Here is a 21,515-nt window from a genome sequence, read left to right as displayed (position 1 = left end):
GAAACGTCAGGAACTTCCGTCGTACAACAAAAATTTCTGTAGTCGCGACAGAAATTTCTGTACTTGCGACAGGATTTCCTGTTGTCTTTTTCTACTGGATTGTATGCAAGTCGTAGTTTACAATTCTTCTACATATTTCAGCTTGAAAAATTCAATTAGTTCAGTCAATTCCTTGCATCATAAGGAACGCCTGGGTATACGTTGTTCTAGGATCTCCGATCAACATCTCCTCTTCGAGAATCTCAGAATATCCGATGTGGAACGCCGGATTTTATGCTACACTGGCTCCTTAACGCTCTCGCGTTTAAACGCCATTTCGAAAGACTTAGAAGCGCTTAAGCACTGGCAAGCTTCCGTTGACGTGGAACTTAAACAGCTCTCGGCTAGAGTACGCGCCATAGAAGCGGTCGCCGTTGCCTTAAAAACGAACCCTTTAGCTACACTGTTCGAATGAGCAGATAGTGCGCATAATATTTTTGGCAAACTGAGATCAGTCGAAAAAGGTTGTGACGATGCCGAAAACAGACTACGATGTTAAAATTTGTTATTCTTTGGAATTCCCGATAACCCATCAGAGACTTGGTCCATGTCTGAAGGCCATGTAATCTATTTATGCTCGGAATACATTGACATCTCATTAGTGTCACCCCAAATCAACCGCTTGGATCGATATCACGACCGAAAATGCAGAGATGTCTTCTTAAGGTTTGCATTTTTTACAAATAAACAGCGGGTAATAGAAAAGGGTTTCGAGCTAAAAGATAGCCTATACGACATACGCGAGTTTTTCTCTTGCAAACACGTGTGGCAAGTGGGGTTTGCGAGATCAAAATACGCTACATGCAACCTCCCTGTTGACCAAATGCGAATGAAGAATTCAGTGTATATGTAAGGTGCCGCAACCGATACAGTAAGGCAATTACCCCGATAGCTAGCGCCGGCCATCTAAACAACGCCCATCCGTTAAACCCCTAACCGGACGCGTAGACGCAATAACAAAGTTATCCGTATCATTTACTAATGAAGGAAGCCTCATTAGAAAGCGGATCGAACTGTGTTGCTGTTTAGATAACAGTGACTGCGACATTCTACTGCTAAGAGAAACCCGGCTTTACACAGATATTGCGAACTCTGAAGCACTGGTTGACACAAATGAATACTGTATATCATATCGGAAAGACCGAGACAGTAGTAGAGCCGGAGGCGTGGTAATCGCTGTAAACAAACACTTTTCCAGTTTCCCTGTTGAAATCGGCAGCCCAACGAAAACTCTATGGATCTGCATTGCATCATCTGCTTTTTCATCTCTCTTCGGTGCGTTCTACCGGCCGACAGATAATTCTCTTTCCTTTGTTTCCGATCTTTCAAATAACTTTGCCTCTATCCGACATAAATCAACTTTCTATAAGCTACAATAAACTTTCTTGGCGACTTCAATTACCCCGACGCAGATTGGACCAACCTTACGTCCCGCTCAAATATTACTCTCGTTCTCATACCACTGTCTCTTGACTTCTCACTCAAGTTGTTGACGAAGTCACACGTCAAGTGAACGCTTTAGATCTTATTGTCACATCTGCGCCCGATAAAGTAACCTCTTTACAGTACAGCACTTAGTTTAGTTAATTGCTTTTGTCTGCTGTACTCGGGATACCTGCCTGTTCGCGTAACATTATACAAAAATATATTTTCAACTATACCACAACAAACTTCGATGCTATTAACGAGGTCCTTGAAACCTTTTACAATTACTTCTTTGGATCGTACTCCTTTCGCTCAGACACGGAAAGCTGGTCTCTTTTCCAGGAAAAACTAACTGATTTGGTTCATGCGCACATACCCCGTATTTCGTTTAAAACGAACTCATCCAAACCATGGTTTCACAGATCGCTATGCGCAATGAGAAATAAAAAAAAAACGGCTCTTTAGGACGGCAAAGCTCAGGGACACGACCCTGTCTTGGATGAAATGCCAGGCTGTATAAAAAGAGTACTGTCATGCTCTTCGCACCGCCAAACATAAATATATGTCACCTTTCCTTCAATCCCTTATTAACGATAACCCTAGAAAGTTTTCGAAATCCATATCTCCCACAAACACTGGCGTTGACATCTCACTGATGGATGGTGACGGGAGAAACGTTAAAGCAGAGGACAGCGCTGCTTTATTCAATAATAATTTACGAGGGATTTTACAAAGGAAGGATATTCCAGCATCCCATCTATGGAAAAAGTCGATTATAGGTACATGGATCCCATAGTCACAACTACTACCAGAATTGCGGCATTGATTAACAACCTAAACGTATCAACATGCGCAGGAATTGATGACATTAATACTAAAATCCTTAAATACATATTCACAATATCTAGCATCATGCTTGCCCACATCTTTTAGCAATCATTATCAACGAGTGGAATACCACACGAATGGAGAGTCGGGAAAATCATACCGACATTCAAAACAGAAAAGGAATTTATTGTAAGTGATTATGATCCGATATCTTTACCGAGTGTCTCATGCAAATTACTTGAACATGCCATTGCTTCAAATATCACCCAGCACCTACAAGCTAATAGTTTTTTTTTATCCGAACCGATGCGGTTTTAGAAAAGGTCTCATGTGGTACACAAATCGCAGAATTTACCAATAATTTACTCATGCACACGGATAATAGCCTAGATATCGACTGCATACTCATCGACTTTCCTAAAGCTTTCGATCGCGTTCCGCATTGTCGTGTGATGTCCAAATTTTTGTCCCTTAATTTAGATTCCTTAATTTTACGTTGGATGAAAAATTTTCTTTCTTTCTGTAAAAAATACACTATTACTAATTCCTTCTCATCTTAGACGTCACCTCCGGCGTCCCCCAGGGTAGTGTTTTCGGTCCATTGTTATTCTTATTTTACATTAATAATCTGCCAGTGGGTATCTCCTCTAACATCCGACTTTTCCCTGACGATCGCGTGATCTACTGTCAAATCTGTTCTTCAGCTGCTCATCTTGCTCTCTACCAAGACTTGGATATCGTGACTAATTGGTGCTCAGCCTGGCAAATATCTCTTAATATCAATAAATGCCAACTAATGATCTTCAAGCACAAGAAATCAGCTTCAGCTTCTAAATATATCCTTAATACCTCCCACGTAGTACGCACAACGTCTTACAAGTACCTTGGCGTGCATCTTTCACCCAAACTTTCTTGCACAACTGGCACAGATAAAATCAGAGCCCAGGCATCACGCACTCTCGGCTACTGTAAACAAAACCTGGACGGCACTCCTACTTCGACCAAATCACTGGATATCTAACATCTGTGTGTCCTCAACTTGAATACGCGTCATAAATTAGGTCACCTCATCAAGCGTTTATAATCAACGCTCTTGAACGTGTACAAAATTGTGCCGTGCGCTTAATCGCCAAGGACTACAGCCGTCATTGCAGTGTTACTAATATTGAATATTCTCTGTCCTTAAGCTCCTTAGAATCACGCAAAACGATTGCTCTAATCTGCTTATTTCATATAATAACAAACCGTCAGCACCAAACCACGCTCCCTCTCTCCCAGCCGTTACGAACGTCTCGCGTTTTGCGCAACAACCAATTCCTGAAACGTATCTTTGGGCAGACAAACGCCTTCATCAGCGTTTCCACTAGCAATTGAAATAGGCAATATTCTGCCTGATAATGTTGTCCACATTCATGACCCTGTTAAGCTTCGTCACGAAGTAATCGCTATTTTTGCGTAACCGGTTGCTGTCATTAGTTTTATTTCAATTATGTACATGCTTCTCGCTAACTTCTATATTTGGCAATGTCAAGAGATGTACCCTTACATTATTTTTGCAGTATTTAACGGTGTTAAATGATGCAGCTTTACATTGTGTATGTCGCCATTTATTTTGATAGTGCGTATCACGTTCCGGTAACTACTGTGTAGCCTCACCTCGTTTTCTGTACCTTAGTATACTTCTCTTGTACTAGTTATCTCGTTTTGGTAATGCTTCCACTTATGTAGATGTACATTGCATAATGCCGTCTCACACAATACTCCTGCTGGAGCTAGCGACATTTTTTTAAAATAAATAAATAAACAATAGAGATCTTTAGGTTGTCCCGAATCTGGAAGACGTTGTCTTTTTAAATTCTTGAAATGTTTTATACCTGGTTACAGCAATAGGAGCTGTGCGTTTCGGCGGTTAAGCTCTGCACCACCAGGGGGCTGCACCAAGCAAGGCGCTCATGTTAACGCTGAAGCCCCTTCATCACAGCGGTAGTGATTATCTGGAGGGGCTTTAGTTTACGGATCAGCCCACCTGCCTATACGCCCAACTCGTCTGCGGCCACCGGAATACTGGACAAGCTGGGCGCTGCGACAGAAACCTGCTTGGATAGCGCTCGCTGCGGATTAATGGCCAGACGGCTAGCGCAGAAGTTAGAGAAGCTTCGCGTGTTGGCTCTAAGACTACAGGAAGTGGACGACACTACGTCACATGATGACGCAGAGCCAGTGAAGGCGGAGCTTATCCCAGATCACTCGGCAAACGAGTTGAAAAAATCATGGCTATGGAGGAGGATAACTTTTAGTTGCCCGTAGCTCTCTTCATAGGCGACGCTTCAGTTCAATTACGTCGCCAATTTTTTTCTTGCAGCTGTGCCCTACGCATGCACAAAATTTGTCCAAACCATTTCAGAGACTATATAAGGCTTCGGAAAGCCAAGTATTTCCTGCTCTCTCCTAATATGCACGGTAGCAAGGAAGATACATATAAATAAAGGAGTCACACAAGAAGACACAAACTCTTCAATGCTATTCACTGCGTGCTTGGAAGAAATATGCACGGTATCTTATTGGGAAGGTATGGGAGTAAGAATCGACGGAAAATACTTCAGCAGCCTTCAGTTTGCCGATGACATCGTTCTATTCAGCAACACTGCAGACGAGTTACAACAAATGATTGAGGACCATAACACGGAGACTGTAAGAGTGGTGCTGAAAATTACTATGCAGAAGACAAAGATTATGATGAATAAACGGGTAAGGGCAGAAGAATTCAGGATCGCCAGTCAGCCTCTAGAGTCTGTGAAGAAGTGCGTTTACTAGAACTTGTTGTTGGGCGAGTTGGTAGATATTAGCGAACATTGTTTAACTGCGCGAACAAACGAACCACAAAGACAGCGAGGGACAATGACGGGCGCAGACTTGCAACTAAAGTTTATTCCACAACGTACGCATATAAGTACACACCCGACATACACCACTGCGCGTGCGCGAAAAAAGGCAAGGTAAAAGAAAAGTAAAACCTTGTATAAGCGAAACGCGACCTACCTACGCTCGTCAATAAACCTCATCTCACTGTTATGTAAATAAACTGAGGTGTCACTGACACAGTCTTGTCCCTTCTTTCTAATATGGTACGGCTCGAGTAGTTCTCTGGCTCGGCTATCTCGGCAGCGGGACAAAATCTTTACTTCCTTCATGATCGGCTTGCACGTGCGCGCCAGGCAGTGGACAGGCAGGTGCCCATTCGTTTTATTTCTAATAAAACGAATGGGCACTTTGAAGTTAATGGGCACCTTGAAGTTAATGGCGAAGTGTCTTTTCAGAATTCTACCGGCTTGACTGTTAATACGTTTTTAGCGTTGCTTGAGTTTTACTCCAATCTACCTTCATTCAGTTTAACGAAGACTATTACGTGCAGAAACAAGGTATATGTATAGGATCTTGCGTTGCTCCTATCTTGTGCAATATTTACTTATCGGAATTTGACAGAGCGGTAAACGAAGGGATCGATCGTGACCTGGTTGTTACCGTGTTCCGTTATGTTGACGATTTTCTTGTACTTTCAAAAAAAAGCAAGCCAGTTACACATATGACGACGCCATCGCAGGTGTACTACACATTTTCCAGCGCCTTGGCAAAGGTTTAACATTCACCCTTGAGCTAACAAAGGATAATAATGTTCAGTTTTTAGACAACGCTATAAGCTTCTGTGACGACCATATGTGCTGGAAATATAACCCAAGATCCCAAAAGAAATTGTTGCCCTATGATTCGGCTCATTCAAAAACGGTAAAGCGGGCAATAGCCACCCAGTGCGTCATATCAGCCTTAAGGAAGTCCTGCACGCACAAAATACAGGAAAGCTTTGACAAGCAGATTGTAAGGCTGGAAGAAGCCGGTTTCCCGCATTCAGTCATTTCAGCAGTAGTGGAGGCAGTGCTTAAGAAGATAAAGACGGAAGGCAATGTTGCTGAAGACGCAAGGGAGCGCAAAAATAAGAAACGGACAGTTGTGCCTTATGTTCACAAGACTTCCCACAACTTAAAGAAGGTTGTGAAACGGTATGGAGTTGAGATGGCGTTCTCGGCTCCCGGCAAGCTCGCCGGGCTAAGCTCGCGCATAGGAAGAAGTAAAAATAACTTGCAAGGGTGCGGAACTAAGCACTCCATTTCCCACGTAGATTGCAGTGTTGGAGTAGTATATCAGATACCTCTATCATGCGGCAAAGTTTACATAGGCCAAATAGGAAGGTGTGTGAATGTGCGCTTGCGTGACCATGAATTGTCTATTAGAAATAAAACAAATGGGCACCTGCCTGTCCACTGCCTGGCGTGCACGTGCAAGCCGATCATGAAGGAAGTAAAGATTTTGTGCCGCTGCCGACATAGCCGAGCCAGAGAGCTACTCGAGGCGTACCATATTAAAAAGAAGGGACAACAAGGTGTCAGTGGCACCTCAGTTTATTTACATAACAGTGAGATGAGGTTTATTGACCAGCTTAGGTAGGTCGCGTTTCGCTTATACAAGGTTTTACTTTTCTTTTACCTTGCCTTTTTTCGCGCACGCGCAGTGGTGTATGTCGTGTGTGTACTTATATGTGTACGTTGTGGAATAAACTTTAGTTGCAAGTCTGCGCCCGTCCTTGTCCCTCGCTGTCTTTGTGGTTCGTTTGTTCATGCAGTTAAACAATGTTCGCAAGTGCGTTTACCTAGGTCAACTAATCACAGGGAAACCTGACCACAAGAAGGAAATTCGCAAAAGAATAAAAATGGGTTAGATTGCATACGACAGACATCGCGAGCTCATGACTGCAAGCTTACCGTTATCATTGAAAAGGAAGGTATACAATCAGTGCATTTTACTGGTGCTAACTTATGGAGCAGAGACTTGGAGACTGACAACGACACTTGAGAACAAATTGAGGACTGGGCAAAGAGCGCTGGAACGAAGAATGCTAGGCATAACTTTAAGAGACAGAAAGAGAGCGATTTGGAGTAGAGAGCAAACGCGTAAAGACGACAGTATAATTGACATGACGAGAAAAAAATTGCCGCTGGTAAGGTCATGTAATGCGTAGACTAGATAACCGTTGGACCATTAGGGTGACAGAATGGGTATCAAGAGAAGGGAAGCGCAGTAGAAGACGACAGAAAACGAGGTGGTGCGACGAAATTATGGAATCTGCGGGTGATAGTTGGAATCGGCTGGCGCAGGACAGGGGCAACTGCAGATCGCAGGGAGAGGCTTTCGTCCTGCAGTGGACATAATATAGGCTGATGATGATGATCATGAGGATGTAGTTGAAATATTCAGCATATTTGTCATTCTAAACACGCTAAGTATACAATAAAAAGCAGTCCGAATCATGATTCCATCATTTATACTGTGGCAGAATAAAGAAAAAGAAGCGCTGCAACTTGACCTGTTCTGAAGGCTACTAGAATACGTATGTACTGAAGTGATTGGTTTTGCGCTTGGCTTCCGTATTTGAGCATGTTTGTTTCAACATTTTGGTGAATGTTGATCTAATAAAAGGTCCTTCTGCAGGTCTGACCAGTTTGAGCTGACAAGCGCAGTGCATGCAATGCGCGTTAACGATTGAGTCTGCTAAGTATTACATTGCTACTCGCCGCGGATGGAGCTGAAATCACAAGTCGAATGCCTTTTGCCCTTCCGCTCGCGGGTGCCTTGAAATAACGTGTCACTATGAACAGCGTCAAGTGACTTCGAGTAGTATTCTAGGTAACATCTGATATCTGCGTGATCTGTTGCTTCAGTAGATGAATTACAGTTTAAAGAAATAATTAAACACACAAACCGAATGTGTCTAAGTGTTTTTGTTTCCCTTCGCACCACAGCAAGAGAGATGTAGTTCCGTTTCGTCTGCTTGTTCCAACATTTTGCAGTCGTGCGTGGAACCACTGAAACTATGTCATTTTCTACCATGTTCCAGCTCACAATCATATTCTGTTATCCGCGTGTGTCTGTCTGAGTGTTTGCGTAGCAGTGACTTATACCGCTAGTCAAATGTTCTCGTGCACAGCGCGCAATGTCGCGCGCAGCGCGAAACGAGACAAAACGCAACAGCTTGTGCGCGGCACCGTCAGCGAAAGTGCACCCTGCAACAAAAAAGCGAGAGGAAAAAAATGAAGATGGCGCGAACCATGACGTATGCGCCACGCGATCGTCGATCTCTGATATGAGAGCACGCAGGGAAGGAAGTTCACTTGCGGAGTCTAGACGGGTCAAGTGGAGAGAGTGCCTATGTTGGCGATTAGGCTCGTCTCCTGAAATCATAGGTTCGGCGCACTGAAATATTTCTATCTCGGCTATTACTGAACCAGGTTGAAAAATTCGTGCTCTAGAGGGCTCCCTATAAAGGGCACGTAACAACTTCCAGCACATAAGCGAAATTTTCTATGTGTCCTGGTTACAGGCACTTTAAGTGTTCCGGTTCATTGCTGAGTAAGCAAAATAATGATGTTCGTGCTAATAAACATGCAACCATGTATCTGGCCCTCTTATTAGAAAGACACAGTTCTGACATGATATTGTGTGGCTTTCCAGCTCAACTATACTCGCGGCTCACATTTACCTTGTGTTCGTAGTTTTGTAGCGCGGCCCTCTTTTTCCAAGAGGTCCGACCCGTGAGCTCTCCCAAATGGTCCATGTCAGCATCGCAGATGAGCAGCTCCTCTTCGCCGTAGTCAAACACGAGCAGCCAGTGCTTCTCCCAGGAGTTGCCGCACACCGACCGCGACGACGAGGCAAACAGTGAGAGGGCGTCGACAGCGCCATTCACGGAGGCCCCCTGCTGAAGGGGCGTACTGCATAGGTACACTTCGCACCAGTCGGAATGCAGAAACCCCGACATGACCGTTTCCGTCCCCTTCTTCGTCGCGCCCGCACTACTTCAGTGACCACTCGTTAGCGCAGCTGGCACGTACCTGCAGAAAGGTGCAACAGAGAAGCCCCGGATTGTTTTATGTGGCCGAAGTGACGGCGAACGTTACACTGAGTTCTAAACACACGTGCGCTGATCAAACAAACCATGGTCAGCTGGCGAAGTGGTGCGGTCTGTCTAGGTAACATAGTAGCCGCGCTACCAAGGTCGATCCAAATAGGACGCGAAGCTTCGGGCGAAATGCGATTCCGAACAAATTGCCACCGACATCAGCAATGATGGTTATGGGTGCAGCGATCGAAGCGCGGCTACACTTGCAGGGAACAAACATTGTGAAAGAATAAAGATTTTTTAGATAAAGCGAGGCACAGTTAGATTCATTCAACGAAACTGAAATTCCTAAGCCATTCTTTATATGCGTGACGAGTAACGAAAAGAATACCAAAATTTTATTTTATCATTATCAATAAATACCTTTGTCCAGCGCGTACCGTGAGAGGGAGTGTTGAGGCCGCTATCGCCTGCAGAGCAATGCAGCTTTTGAAGTGTGCAGAAAGGCGCGCTTGTAAAGTTCACCTGTTAGCATACGCCCCTCTCACACATTGTGCTGTTTTGCTTGTCGACGGTAGTCGGAATTAGGTGACGTGGGTAGCTTTATCGTGTCTCAACCTATTCATTCAGAAGTGTTATGACCGCCAAATAATTGCTTACTTTATTTTAGTGCGACTGCGCGGGCCAACGGGCTTGGTGTCCGACGATAGAACCGGCACTCTACACCTAAACCTTTCGTCGGCCTCCAAAGAAACTGTGCTCTGTTGAGGGGTGCGATTTCGACACCCGTACGGCCGACCTTTTTCTGCATCGCTTTCCGCGCTGAAAGCTCGAAACGCCCATCAATTCGAATTGCGGAATATTTAAATGTACAGCTCTAATGGCAAGCCACCAAAAGAAATTTCGCGTTTTTGATAACAAATTGACGTCACTTCTGCTTTTAACGGATATGACCTCACAATGTTTTTTTTCTTCCGCCGGAAGTGTTCCCTCTTCATACAGATGACGCTAAGCCCCATGAACCGCCGATGAACCACCATGTTTTGAACGTGCGGGCTTCTAGGGAAGCTTCGCTACCAGGCATATTTACCTTGGCGCTACTATCAGCGATTGCGTTGTCTCGGCTTAGTAGTGCTACTATCACAAGCGCATCTTACATTCCTTCCGCTCCTTTTCTTCTCTTTTCTCTTATTTAAACGTTCTACAGAAGGCTAGAGAGGCTTAGCTCGAGTTTTCTGCGTTTCCCATATAACAAGCCCATCTCTTCCTCTAGCATCAGTCATTAAAGAGCTTCGAAAGTAACCAGAAATTTAGCTGTTAGTGCCCAAGTCACATTTCTGAAGCCTGAACGAAATATCTTGCAGAGGCATCAAGCAACAAGCGCTATTTCTGTCGGAATGCGCGAAGGACGGTAACGCGGTAAAACAACCGAAACTTAGGCGAATTCACGCAAATTAGTCTTCAGACCAAAGCGTCAACAATGTAACAGCGTATAAGAGACGACCAACACCGGAGCCGCTGTTTGCTTTTCCATGTTCCGCGCTTCCTGGCGCTTTGTTGTGATGAATACCGCGATATCGAGTTGAAGCTTGCTGCGAACTACTGCCGTCGTGGTCAACTGAACCCTTGACTACTCGTTCACTACGAACCTCGTGAGCTACGTGTAATATCTTGACCTTTTGCATCGTGGACATGGGAGCACGTACATCGGGTGCTATCAGCTCATTCTATGGCAGCACGAAAAGCGTTGCGCATGCTCCGTGCATGCAGCGTAAATAATAATAATATTTGGGGTTTTACGTGCCAAAAGCACTTTCTGATTATAAGGCACGCCGTAGTGGAGGACTCCGGAAATTTTGACCACCTGGGGTTCTTTAACGTGCACCTAAATCTAAGCACACGGGTGTTTTCGCATTTCGCCCCCATCGAAATGCGGCCGCCGTGGCCGGGATTCGATCCCGCGACCTCGTGCTCAGCAGCCCAACACCATAGTCACTGAGCAACCACGGCGGGTGGGTGCAGCGTAAAGGAAATAGTACTTCGGACATTATACGAGGGGGGAGGGGGGCGAGGGCGTAACAGACGTGCCTCGTCAGCTACGCTGCATTGTTATACGGCTACCCAAGGAAGCATTAACATCTGGAGAGTGAGAAGCGTCTGAGAAGCATATGGAGAACCAACAGTGAACTTAGGCACTAAATAGTAGGCATGAGAATGTGACAAGTGAGGAAAGCTAACTGCGGACGCTGACTTAGTGCCTGGTTCAATTTACTGTGATAATTTAGAGGCGTCCGACTGCAAACAAACGACATACCTTAATTTACGGTTGAGAGATTGCTCGAAAATGTGAACTACATTTCTCTTCCGTTTATAATTATAGTATACATAAATTGGAAGTGAATTATCTGATTACTACAATAGTCGAGGATTAAACAGTGTTATTTCATCATTTGCGCGTTGAAATTACATTAATCTACCCTCTACAATCACCAGTGATACAGCTACAGTCGTAGAATTTGGTATCACAAACGATTATTCTGTTCATGCCTAAACTGGCTTACTGATTTCTGGCCTCAGTGATCACATTTAAACTATCTGTTTCCTCCCCACAGAGCACCTTCTCTAAACTGTTCCAGCCTCGTAGTTCCGGAATCTCACATCCGCAGCTGACACGGCGTAGTATTTCTGAATGGTTCCAACATGATGGTTTCGGAATCATCCGTATGCATGCGGCCATTAACGCGGCTAGATGCACGATACATTTTCGGCGCACTTGAACAATACTTTAATGTAGTGTGGAAAAAGAAGAAAATGAGAGGAAATAAAAAGTGGCGCATGCATCTTAGTTGGCACGCCTCGACAGCGCGTTTCGAGAATTTCTGCTGCCTGCTTCGTGAACCTTACGTCCCTAAAAATTTCCTTGATTCGTCCGCAATAGCTGCCTTTACATGATCGCGATGGGTATCCCAAGATAGAGCTATTTCTAAACGGATCCGGCCTCGTAGTTCCAGAATCGCACATCCCCACCTGACACGGCGTAGTTTTTCTCAATGGTTCCAACATCGTGGCTTCGGAATCACCCGTACGCATGCGGCCATGAACGCCGTTAGATATACGATACATTTTCGGCGTACATGAACAATACTTCAATGTAGTGTGGAAAAAGAAAGAAAATGAGAGGAAATAAAAAGTGGCGCATGCATCTCAGTTGGCACGCCTCCGCAGCGCGTTTCGAGAGAGAGAGAGAATGAAGAGGAAAGGCAGGGAGGTTAACCAGATATGAGTTTCCGGTTTGCTAGCCTACACTGGGGATGGGGAATAGGGGTTAGAAAGATGACAGAGAGGAAAACGCAAAAAAACGAATGCGCACACATGGAGACACACACACAAAAGGCGTTCCAGTTAAAGTCGTTCACAAAGGCGGGTAGATAGCAAGAAGCGCAAAATCGCTTGCACGGCCTTCTTCTGTGACGGTAGGTCCTTTCGATGTTGCAGAATTCTTTTTTCGGATAGCGGTTGGTCGTCCAGCTGGTCAAGTTGGTGGCTAAGGCATGCCCTCTGTGGACTGTGCTGCGGGCAGGTGCACAAAATATGGCCAATTGATTCTTCATAGCCGCAGTGGTCACAGGTTGGGGTGTCGGTCATCCCTATGCGGAAGGCATAGGCTTTTTAGTAAAGGCTACGCCCAACTAAAGTCGATATAAAAGCGTGGCCTCTCTACGGCGAAGCTGTGATGGCGCTCGAATACTTAATGTTGGATCAAGTGAGTACAGTCGCGGATTTCTTAAATGTGGCTCATTCCATTGCGACGCAGTGCATTGCCGAGCAAGTAGGCGGGGCTTCCGTGCCGCGTCAGTTCTAGAAAGAGGAATTGGGACGTGGCGCTCCTCAGTATGGGCTGAGCGGGCAGCGTGATCCGCCCGTTCATTGCCGATAATCCCGCAGTGACTTGGAAGCCACTGAAAGGTTATTTCGTGGCCTGCATCACTTATATGGTGTAATGTCTCTGTAATATGGAATATTAGTTGTTCGTGCGGTCCGCGCCGTAATGGTGACAGTAGAGACTGCAGTGCCACCTTCGAATCGCAGAATATTGTCCATTTGTGTGGCGGTTCATCACCAATGTGATGAAGAGCAGTAAAGAGCGCTGCGAGCTCTGCTGGCGTCGATGTTGTCGCGTGGGTCGTCTTAAATTTGATTGTTGTAGCTTTCGCTGGTATGACCATTGCCGCCGCGGAGCTGCTTGGAAGGACAGATCCATCAGTGTAAATATGCGTAGAGTCACGGTAGTTCTCGTACAAATACAGTAGCGTGAGCTGTCTAAGGACTGGTGATGACAGATCAGCTTATTTCGAGATACCAGGTATTGCGAGGTTGATTTTTGGCTGAGCGAGGCACCATGGAGGGATCGAAGGTCTCGCAACCGGAGTGAAACAAGCTGGCAATGATTCATCATATGCAGTTATTGTTTGGCTGAAAGATGTGTGTGGCCTGTCCGCTGGTAGAGAGGCTAAATGTTGACGAGGAGTCCTGGCTAGATGCCTTATATGGGTCCTGAGTACTTCAATTTCAATGTGGGTCTTGACAAGGTGGTCTCTAGCGATTGCTATCGTAGCCACTGTTGAAGCACTCTGAGGCAGGCCTAGACAGATCCGGAGCACATGACCCTGAAGACTTTGTATTGTGCGTAGATTCGTTTTGCCTGTGTTGTTTATTGCTGGCAAGCTGTATCGCAGAAATACCAGAAAAAGCACCCTGTACAGTTGTAACATGGCACTAGGCGACATTCCCCAGGTCTTGCCAGCGAAAAACTTGAAGAGGTGGCAGATGCCTGTCAACCGTTTTTTCACGTAAGATATGTGTGGGCTCCATGACAAGTCCCTGTCGATTATGACACCTAGAAACTTGTACGATCGGACCCGTCGTATTATTTGGCCATTTATCGTTACACTGTAGTTTGTCATGGGTTTGCGCGTAAATGGCACTAGTGCGCATTTCTCGGAGGAAATTTCCAGGCCTCGATAGCAGTTTGTGTCGCGGCTTTGTGAATTCTCGCTCGCAGCTGTAGGCGTGTTACTGCAGATGTCCATATGCAGATGTCATCCGCGTACATTAATAGCCTGACTGTGGTTGGCACGTGCTCAAGGAGAGCAATTAGTGTTAGATTAAATAACACGGGGCTAAGTACGCCGCCCTGGGGGACGCCGCGGTAGCTGTAATGTAGAGAGGTATGGCATTCCTCGGTGCTTACAAAGAAGGATCGCATGGATAGATAGCTCCGTATCCATTGAAATATCAGACCACCCACTCCTACCTCTGCGAGAGCAGAGAGGATGGCTTCATGCGTAACGTTGTCATACGCCCCTTTAACGTCGAGGAATAAGGATGCGCAGAGACGCTTACGGCGTTTCTCATGTTGAATGTAGGTCACCAGGTCGACGACGTTATCCATCGATGATCGACCGCGTCGGAAGCCCGCCATGGCATCTGGGTAGGTGTTGTGGTACTCCAAGTACCACTCCAGGCGTCCTAGGACCATCCTCTCCATTACTTTGCCCACACAGCTCGCCAAAGCGATCGGGCGATATGATGAGAGCTCCAACGGCGACTTACCAGGCTTCAGCAGTGGAACAAGGCGACTTGTCTTCCAGGTTGTTGGTAGCGTGCCATTTCTCCAAGATTCATTGTACACCTCAAGAAGAACCCCTCTCGCTCGCTCCCCCAGGTGACACAGAGCTCGGTAGGAAATTCCGTCAGGTCCTGGCACTGATGTGCGGTTACACAAAGCTAATGCTGCCTTAAGTTCGTGGATCGAGAATGGTAGATCCAACCGGTGATCACGTGGTGGCGGACAGCTGCTCGAAGGCGATGGAATGTTGGTAGCTGTGAGTTGGCCGGATATTCTGGCGCAGAAATCATCTGCCACGTCAATCTCCGATCTCTTTTGAGAGAGGGCAAGTGCCTTGAATGGGAATCGCTGTACAGGAAGTGTCCGCAGTCCGCGCACCGTTTTCCATAGTTGCGATAAAGGCTTGCGTGGATCTAGCGACTCACAGAAGGCAGCCCAACGTTGCAATTCGAGCTTGTCTAACCGGCGCTGTATCTTCTTTTGTGTGCGCCTGGCGGTACGTAGATCGTCCATTGTTTTCGTACGTCGGTATCTTCGTTCAGCACGTCGTCGGATTGCTCGAAGTCGTTCTAGTTCCACATCAAAATCATTAAGTTTCGAGGAGTACGCGTAGTGTCTAGCACCACGCTCTTGATTGCCTCTTCCAAGTCGAAAGATGGATTCGCGTCGCAGTGTTCTTCCATAATAGACTGAAATTCAGTCCAGTCCACTCTTCGGATCGTATCCCGTATTTTGGAAGCGGTCAATCATCTGATCTTGATGTACGTGAGGATATGGTCGCTTCCGTGCATCTCTATGTCTGCAAACCACACTGCAGGTCTGACTAGGCTTCGTGAGACGAAAGCCAAGTCAAGACAGCTGCTGTACGTGGAGCCACGTAAGAACGTTGGACTTCCATCATTCAGCAGCCAAAGTTCATTACTGGAGGCGAAAGATACCAGAGCTCTGCCTCTTGCGTTGATGATCGGACTTCCCCAGAGTGTATGATGGGCGTTGAAATCTCCAGTGATGACCCAGGGATTGGAAGTTGAGGAAAGGATGTCTCGTAGTCTTTTGTAATCAAATTGACTTGACGGAGATAGGTAGGCGCCTACAAAAGTGAAGGTCAGATTCTTTTTCCTTTCGTTTAGGCATATATATTGATTACTGCCATTAGGTCGTACAGGCTGATGAGTGTAGGTGAGGTAACGGCGAATAAACACCAAACCTTACTGTTTTCATAAACAACTGACGACATAAATTATTAATTTCCAGAAAGCCTGATTTTGTTCGATAAGTTCGGCTCGCAAATGACAATAATGGGAAACATATTGGCGAACACGAAGCGACGGAAATCCGAAAGGCGCGCTCCGAGTCCGCGGGCATTCCACTGAAAAATAGCTGCTTGTCGGACCTCTTCCCTAAAAGACCATGGCTGTGGAGCCATGATCTACTCAAGGGTTGCAAGCACCGGACTCAAAGCGTCCAGTACTTGAAGCGCACTTCTGGCAGACGGTGTGTGCATGTTGCTTAGCAGCACGCGAATGGCATTCATTAAAGGCCTAATAAGTGCTATCACTTGCTCATCTGTTTTCCGCGACTCCTCGGATACAGCACCTTGCTGTACTGGGGGCGGCTTCTTCTGCGGCTCTTCTGGCGGTCGTGTACGCGGAAGTGGCGGCCATTCCTTTGTGGAGAGAGATCTGGCAGTTTACTCCCTTCCAACATTGGTGTTCGGAGTGCTGGAAACGTCCGCTGATGATGATGCTTGACGAGGGGACTTTTCCTGAAAGCTTGATGTTTTCCGCCGTGAAGACCTTCGTCGGTGACGTCGTCTTCGCCGTTCTTTCACAGCGGCCTCTTTGTGGGTAGAGCTGTCTCTCACCATTTGTTTAAGAATGGTGATCTCTTTCTTGATCTGGGGACAGTCTTTGGAAGAGGCGCAGTGATCACCTTGACAGTTAGGACACTTGAACGTGATTGCGCTGCAGTTGTCTTCTGAGTGGGGTTCGGCACATCGAGGGCACACGGCCGAATTTCTGCAAACACCCTTCACATATCCAATCTTCTGACAATTGAAGCATTGCATTGGTCTTGGAATAAATGGTCGAACCTGGTGGCGAAAGTGGCCGACCTTCACGTAGGGTGGAAGGCAGTCGCCTTTGAACGTTATCCTCACACAACGTGTGTTGCCGAGGCGACCAACATGCACAATCACGTTGTGTTCACTTGCTGGTTTTATGAGAATTGGGAGGTCTGCATTAGATATTTCATTGTCAATGTCATAGATGACTCCTGTTATTGTGGCACCATTCGTTGGCACGATGGATCGGACCTTGATGTTTCCCCGCTGCGTTACATGTTGTAGTATGGTCAGTGCACTCGGGTTCATCACATCGATTGCCAGGATGTTTCGCCTAGTATTTATCCTAACATCCTTGATCTCATTTGGCACGGTGTTTTCTAGATACACGGAGAGTGCTTGCCTGTTGAGGGCGCGCAGGTTGTCGGTAGCGTTCTGTGGCACAAACAGGATGGAGTGAGGCCATCGCTGAGGAACTTTTTTTCACAGTGTTCGAGCTGGACGCCGAAGATGAGTTGATAATTCTTCGTTTGGCCTTGCCGTACTGGACAAGTCGAAAGCTGTCTTCCGAGGACTCGTCACCTGATGCGCAGTACAGCTCTGTGTCCTCGCTACCACTCGACGTATTTCCTCGCTTCCTCGAACCGATGTCCCCGGGTGAACGGGAACCGGGAGGATCCTCGGGGTGTTGTACATCCATCACCGCGATGGAGGGGGCGGTAGACCCCATAGGTGCAGTAAGAAGTCCAGAAAAACACAGAGACGGGCGAGATGTGATCCGCAAGAGAAGTATTTCGTCTTCCTGCTGCCTGCTTCGTGAATCTTACGTCCCTGAAAATTTCCTTGATTCGTCCGCAAGAGATGCCTTTACCTGATCGCGATGGGTATCTCAAGATAGAGCGATTTCTATACGGATCCGGCTTCGTAGTTCCGGAATCGCACATCCCCACCTGACACGGCGTAGTGTTTCTTAATGGTTCCAACATCGTGGTTTCGGAATCACGCGTACGCTTGCGGCCATGAACGCCGCTAGATATACGATATATTTTCGGCGTACATGAGCGATACTTCAATGTAGTGCGGAGAAACAAAGAAAATGAGAGGAAATAAAAAGTGGCGCATGCAACTCAGTTGACACGCCTCCGCAGCGCGTTTCGAGAATTTCTGCTGCGTGCTTCGTGAATCTTAGGTCCCTAAAAATTTCCTTGATTCGTCCGCAAGAGATGCCTTTACCTGATCGCGATGGGTATCTCAAGATAGAGCGATTTCTATACGGATCCGGCCTCGTAGTTCCGGAATTGCACATCCCCACCTGACACGGCGTAGTGTTTCTTAATGGTTCCAACATCGTGGTTTCGGAATCACCCGTACGCTTGCGGCCATGAACGCCGCTAGATATACGATACATTTTCGGCGTACATGAACCATACTTCAATGTAGTGCGGAAAAACAAAGAAAATGAGAGGAAATAAAAAGTGGCGCATGCAACTCAGTTGACACGCCTCCGCAGCGCGTTTCGAGAATTTCTGCTGCGTGCTTCGTGAATCTTAGGTCCCTAAAAATTTCCTTGATTCGTCCGCAAGAGATGCCTTTACCTGATCGCGATGGGTATCTCAAGATAGAGCGATTTCTATACGGATCCGGCCTCGTAGTTCCGGAATTGCACATCCCCACCTGACACGGCGTAGTGTTTCTTAATGGTTCCAACATCGTGGTTTCGGAATCACCCGTACGCTTGCGGCCATGAACGCCGCTAGGTATACGATACATTTTCGGCGTACATGAACCATACTTCAATGTAGTGCGGAAAAACAAAGAAAATGAGAGGAAATAAAAAGTGGCGCATGCATCTCAGTTGGCACGCCTCCGCAGCGCGTTTCGAGAATTTCTGCTGCCTGCTTCGTGAATCTTAGGTCCCTAAAAATTTCCTTGATTCGTCCGCAAGAGATGCCTTTACCTGATCGCGATGGGTATCTCAAGATAGAGCGATTTCTATACGGATCCGGCCTCGTAGTTCCGGAATCGCACATCCCCAACCTGACACGGCGTAGTGTTTCTCAATGGTTCCAACATCGTGGTTTCGGAATCACCCGTACGCATGCGGCCATGAATGCCGCTAGATATACGATACATTTTCGGCGTACATGAACAATACTTCAATGTAGTGCGGAAAAAGAAAGAAAATGAGAGGAAATAAAAAGTGGCGCATGCATCTCAGTTGGCACGCCTCCGCAGCGCGTTTCGAGAATTTCTGCTGCCTGCTTCGTGAATCTTAGGTCCCTAAAAATTTCCTTGATTCGTCCGCAAGAGATGCATTTACCTGATCGCCATGGGTATCTCAAGATAGAGCGATTTCTATACGGATCCGGCCTCGTAGTTCCGGAATCGCACATCCCCAACCTGACACGGCGTAGTGTTTCTCAATGGTTCCAACATCGTGGTTTCGGAATCACCCGTACGCTTGCGGCCATGAACGCCGCTAGGTATACGATACATTTTCGGCGTACATGAACCATACTTCAATGTAGTGCGGAAAAACAAAGAAAATGAGAGGAAATAAAAAGTGGCGCATGCATCTCAGTTGGCACGCCTCCGCAGCGCGTTTCGAGAATTTCTGCTGCCTGCTTCGTGAATCTTAGGTCCCTAAAAATTTCCTTGATTCGTCCGCAAGAGATGCCTTTACCTGATCGCGATGGGTATCTCAAGATAGAGCGATTTCTATACGGATCCGGCCTCGTAGTTCCGGAATCGCACATCCCCAACCTGACACGGCGTAGTGTTTCTCAATGGTTCCAACATCGTGGTTTCGGAATCACCCGTACGCATGCGGCCATGAACGCCGCTAGATATACGATACATTTTCGGCGTACATGAACAATACTTCAATGTAGTGCGGAAAAAGAAAGAAAATGAGAGGAAATAAAAAGTGGCGCATGCATCTCAGTTGGCACGCCTCCGCAGCGCGTTTCGAGAATTTCTGCTGCCTGCTTCGTGAATCTTAGGTCCCTAAAAATTTCCTTGATTCGTCCGCAAGAGATGCCTTTACCTGATCGCCATGGGTATCTCAAGATAGAGCGATTTCTATACGGATCCGGCCTCGTAGTTCCGGAATCGCACATCCCCAACCTGACACGGCGTAGTGTTTCTCAATGGTTCCAACATCGTGGTTTCGGAATCACCCGTACGCATGCGGCCATGAACGCCGCTAGATATACGATACATTTTCGGCGTACATGAACAATACTTCAATGTAGTGCGGAAAAAGAAAGAAAATGAGAGGAAATAAAAAGTGGCGCATGCATCTCAGTTGGCACGCCTCCGCAGCGCGTTTCGAGAATTTCTGCTGCCTGCTTCGTGAATCTTAGGTCCCTAAAAATTTCCTTGATTCGTCCGCAAGAGATGCCTTTACCTGATCGCGATGGGTATCTCAAGATAGAGCGATTTCTATACGGATCCGGCCTCGTAGTTCCGGAATCGCACATCCCCAACCTGACACGGCGTAGTGTTTCTCAATGGTTCCAACATCGTGGTTTCGGAATCACCCGTACGCATGCGGCCATGAACGCCGCTAGATATACGATACATTTTCGGCGTACATGAACACTACTTCAATGTAGTGCGGAAAAAGAAAGAAAATGAGAGGAAGTAAAAAGTGGCGCATGCATCTCAGTTGGCACGCCTCCGCAGCGCGTTTCGAGAATTTCTGCTGCCTGCTTCGTGAATCTTAGGTCCCTAAAAATTTCCTTGATTCGTCCGCAAGAGATGCCTTTACCTGATCGCCATGGGTATCTCAAGATAGAGCGATTTCTATACGGATCCGGCCTCGTAGTTCCGGAATCGCACATCCCCAACCTGACACGGCGTAGTGTTTCTCAATGGTTCCAACATCGTGGTTTCGGAATCACCCGTACGCATGCGGCCATGAACGCCGCTAGATATACGATACATTTTCGGCGTACATGAACAATACTTCAATGTAGTGCGGAAAAAGAAAGAAAATGAGAGGAAATAAAAAGTGGCGCATGCATCTCAGTTGGCACGCCTCCGCAGCGCGTTTCGAGAATTTCTGCTGCCTGCTTCGTGAATCTTAGGTCCCAAAAAATGTCCTTGATTCGTCCGCAATAGATGCCTTTAGCTGATCGCGATAGGTAACTCAATATAGAATGATTTCTAAACGGTTCTGGCCACGTAGTTCCGAAATCGCATGTGCGCATTCCGGCCGTGAATCAGACTAAATATAAGGCGTCTCGGCCGCCTTTGAGAGCGCCTAAAATGTGGAGGGGTAAGATAATGGTGGAAAACTGCTCGCTTCCCTCACCGGAAAGGCGACTAGCCACTGGGCACCTCAATCCTGCGCTTCTTTGAAGGCGCCGAGGAGAATGGCTAAGCTGGTCAGTCGTATGCACACACGTGTGTATATATATATATATATTTGTGTGTGTGTGTGTGTGTGTGTGTGTGTGTGTGTGTGTGTGTGCGTGCGTGCGTGCGTGCGTGCGTGTGTGTGTGTGTGTGTGTGTGTACACGTGTGGGCGTACGTGTGTGGAAATTGCCAGGGCACTTGGAGTACCCTTGAACTTTAT

The 21,515-nt window shown here is 46.6% G+C and overlaps 1 protein-coding gene across 5 annotated transcripts in view; it reads right to left on the bottom strand.

Annotated features, from left to right (window-relative positions):
- LOC135904257 (uncharacterized) overlaps positions 1-21,515 on the bottom strand; it is an 82,360-nt gene that overhangs the window by 13,260 nt on the left and 47,585 nt on the right. For 2 of the 5 annotated variants that reach the window (XM_065434879.2, XM_065434878.1), the window contains exon 2: positions 8,882-9,233. In XM_065434879.2, the coding sequence (XP_065290951.1) occupies positions 8,882-9,160 (279 nt within the window). In that variant the 5' untranslated portion in view covers positions 9,161-9,233. Of the gene's footprint in view, positions 1-8,881; positions 9,234-9,336; positions 9,494-9,664; positions 9,684-21,515 lie in introns of those variants that run through there. The other 3 variants (XM_065434880.1, XM_065434877.1, XM_065434881.1) reach the window with 3 other exon arrangements.

The sequence above is a fragment of the Dermacentor albipictus genome, chromosome 2 (assembly GCF_038994185.2).
Source record: "Dermacentor albipictus isolate Rhodes 1998 colony chromosome 2, USDA_Dalb.pri_finalv2, whole genome shotgun sequence".
Taxonomy (NCBI): Eukaryota; Metazoa; Arthropoda; class Arachnida; order Ixodida; family Ixodidae; genus Dermacentor; species Dermacentor albipictus.
Note: the sequence above shows the minus strand (reverse complement) of the source record. Positions and strands in the feature narration are given on the sequence as shown.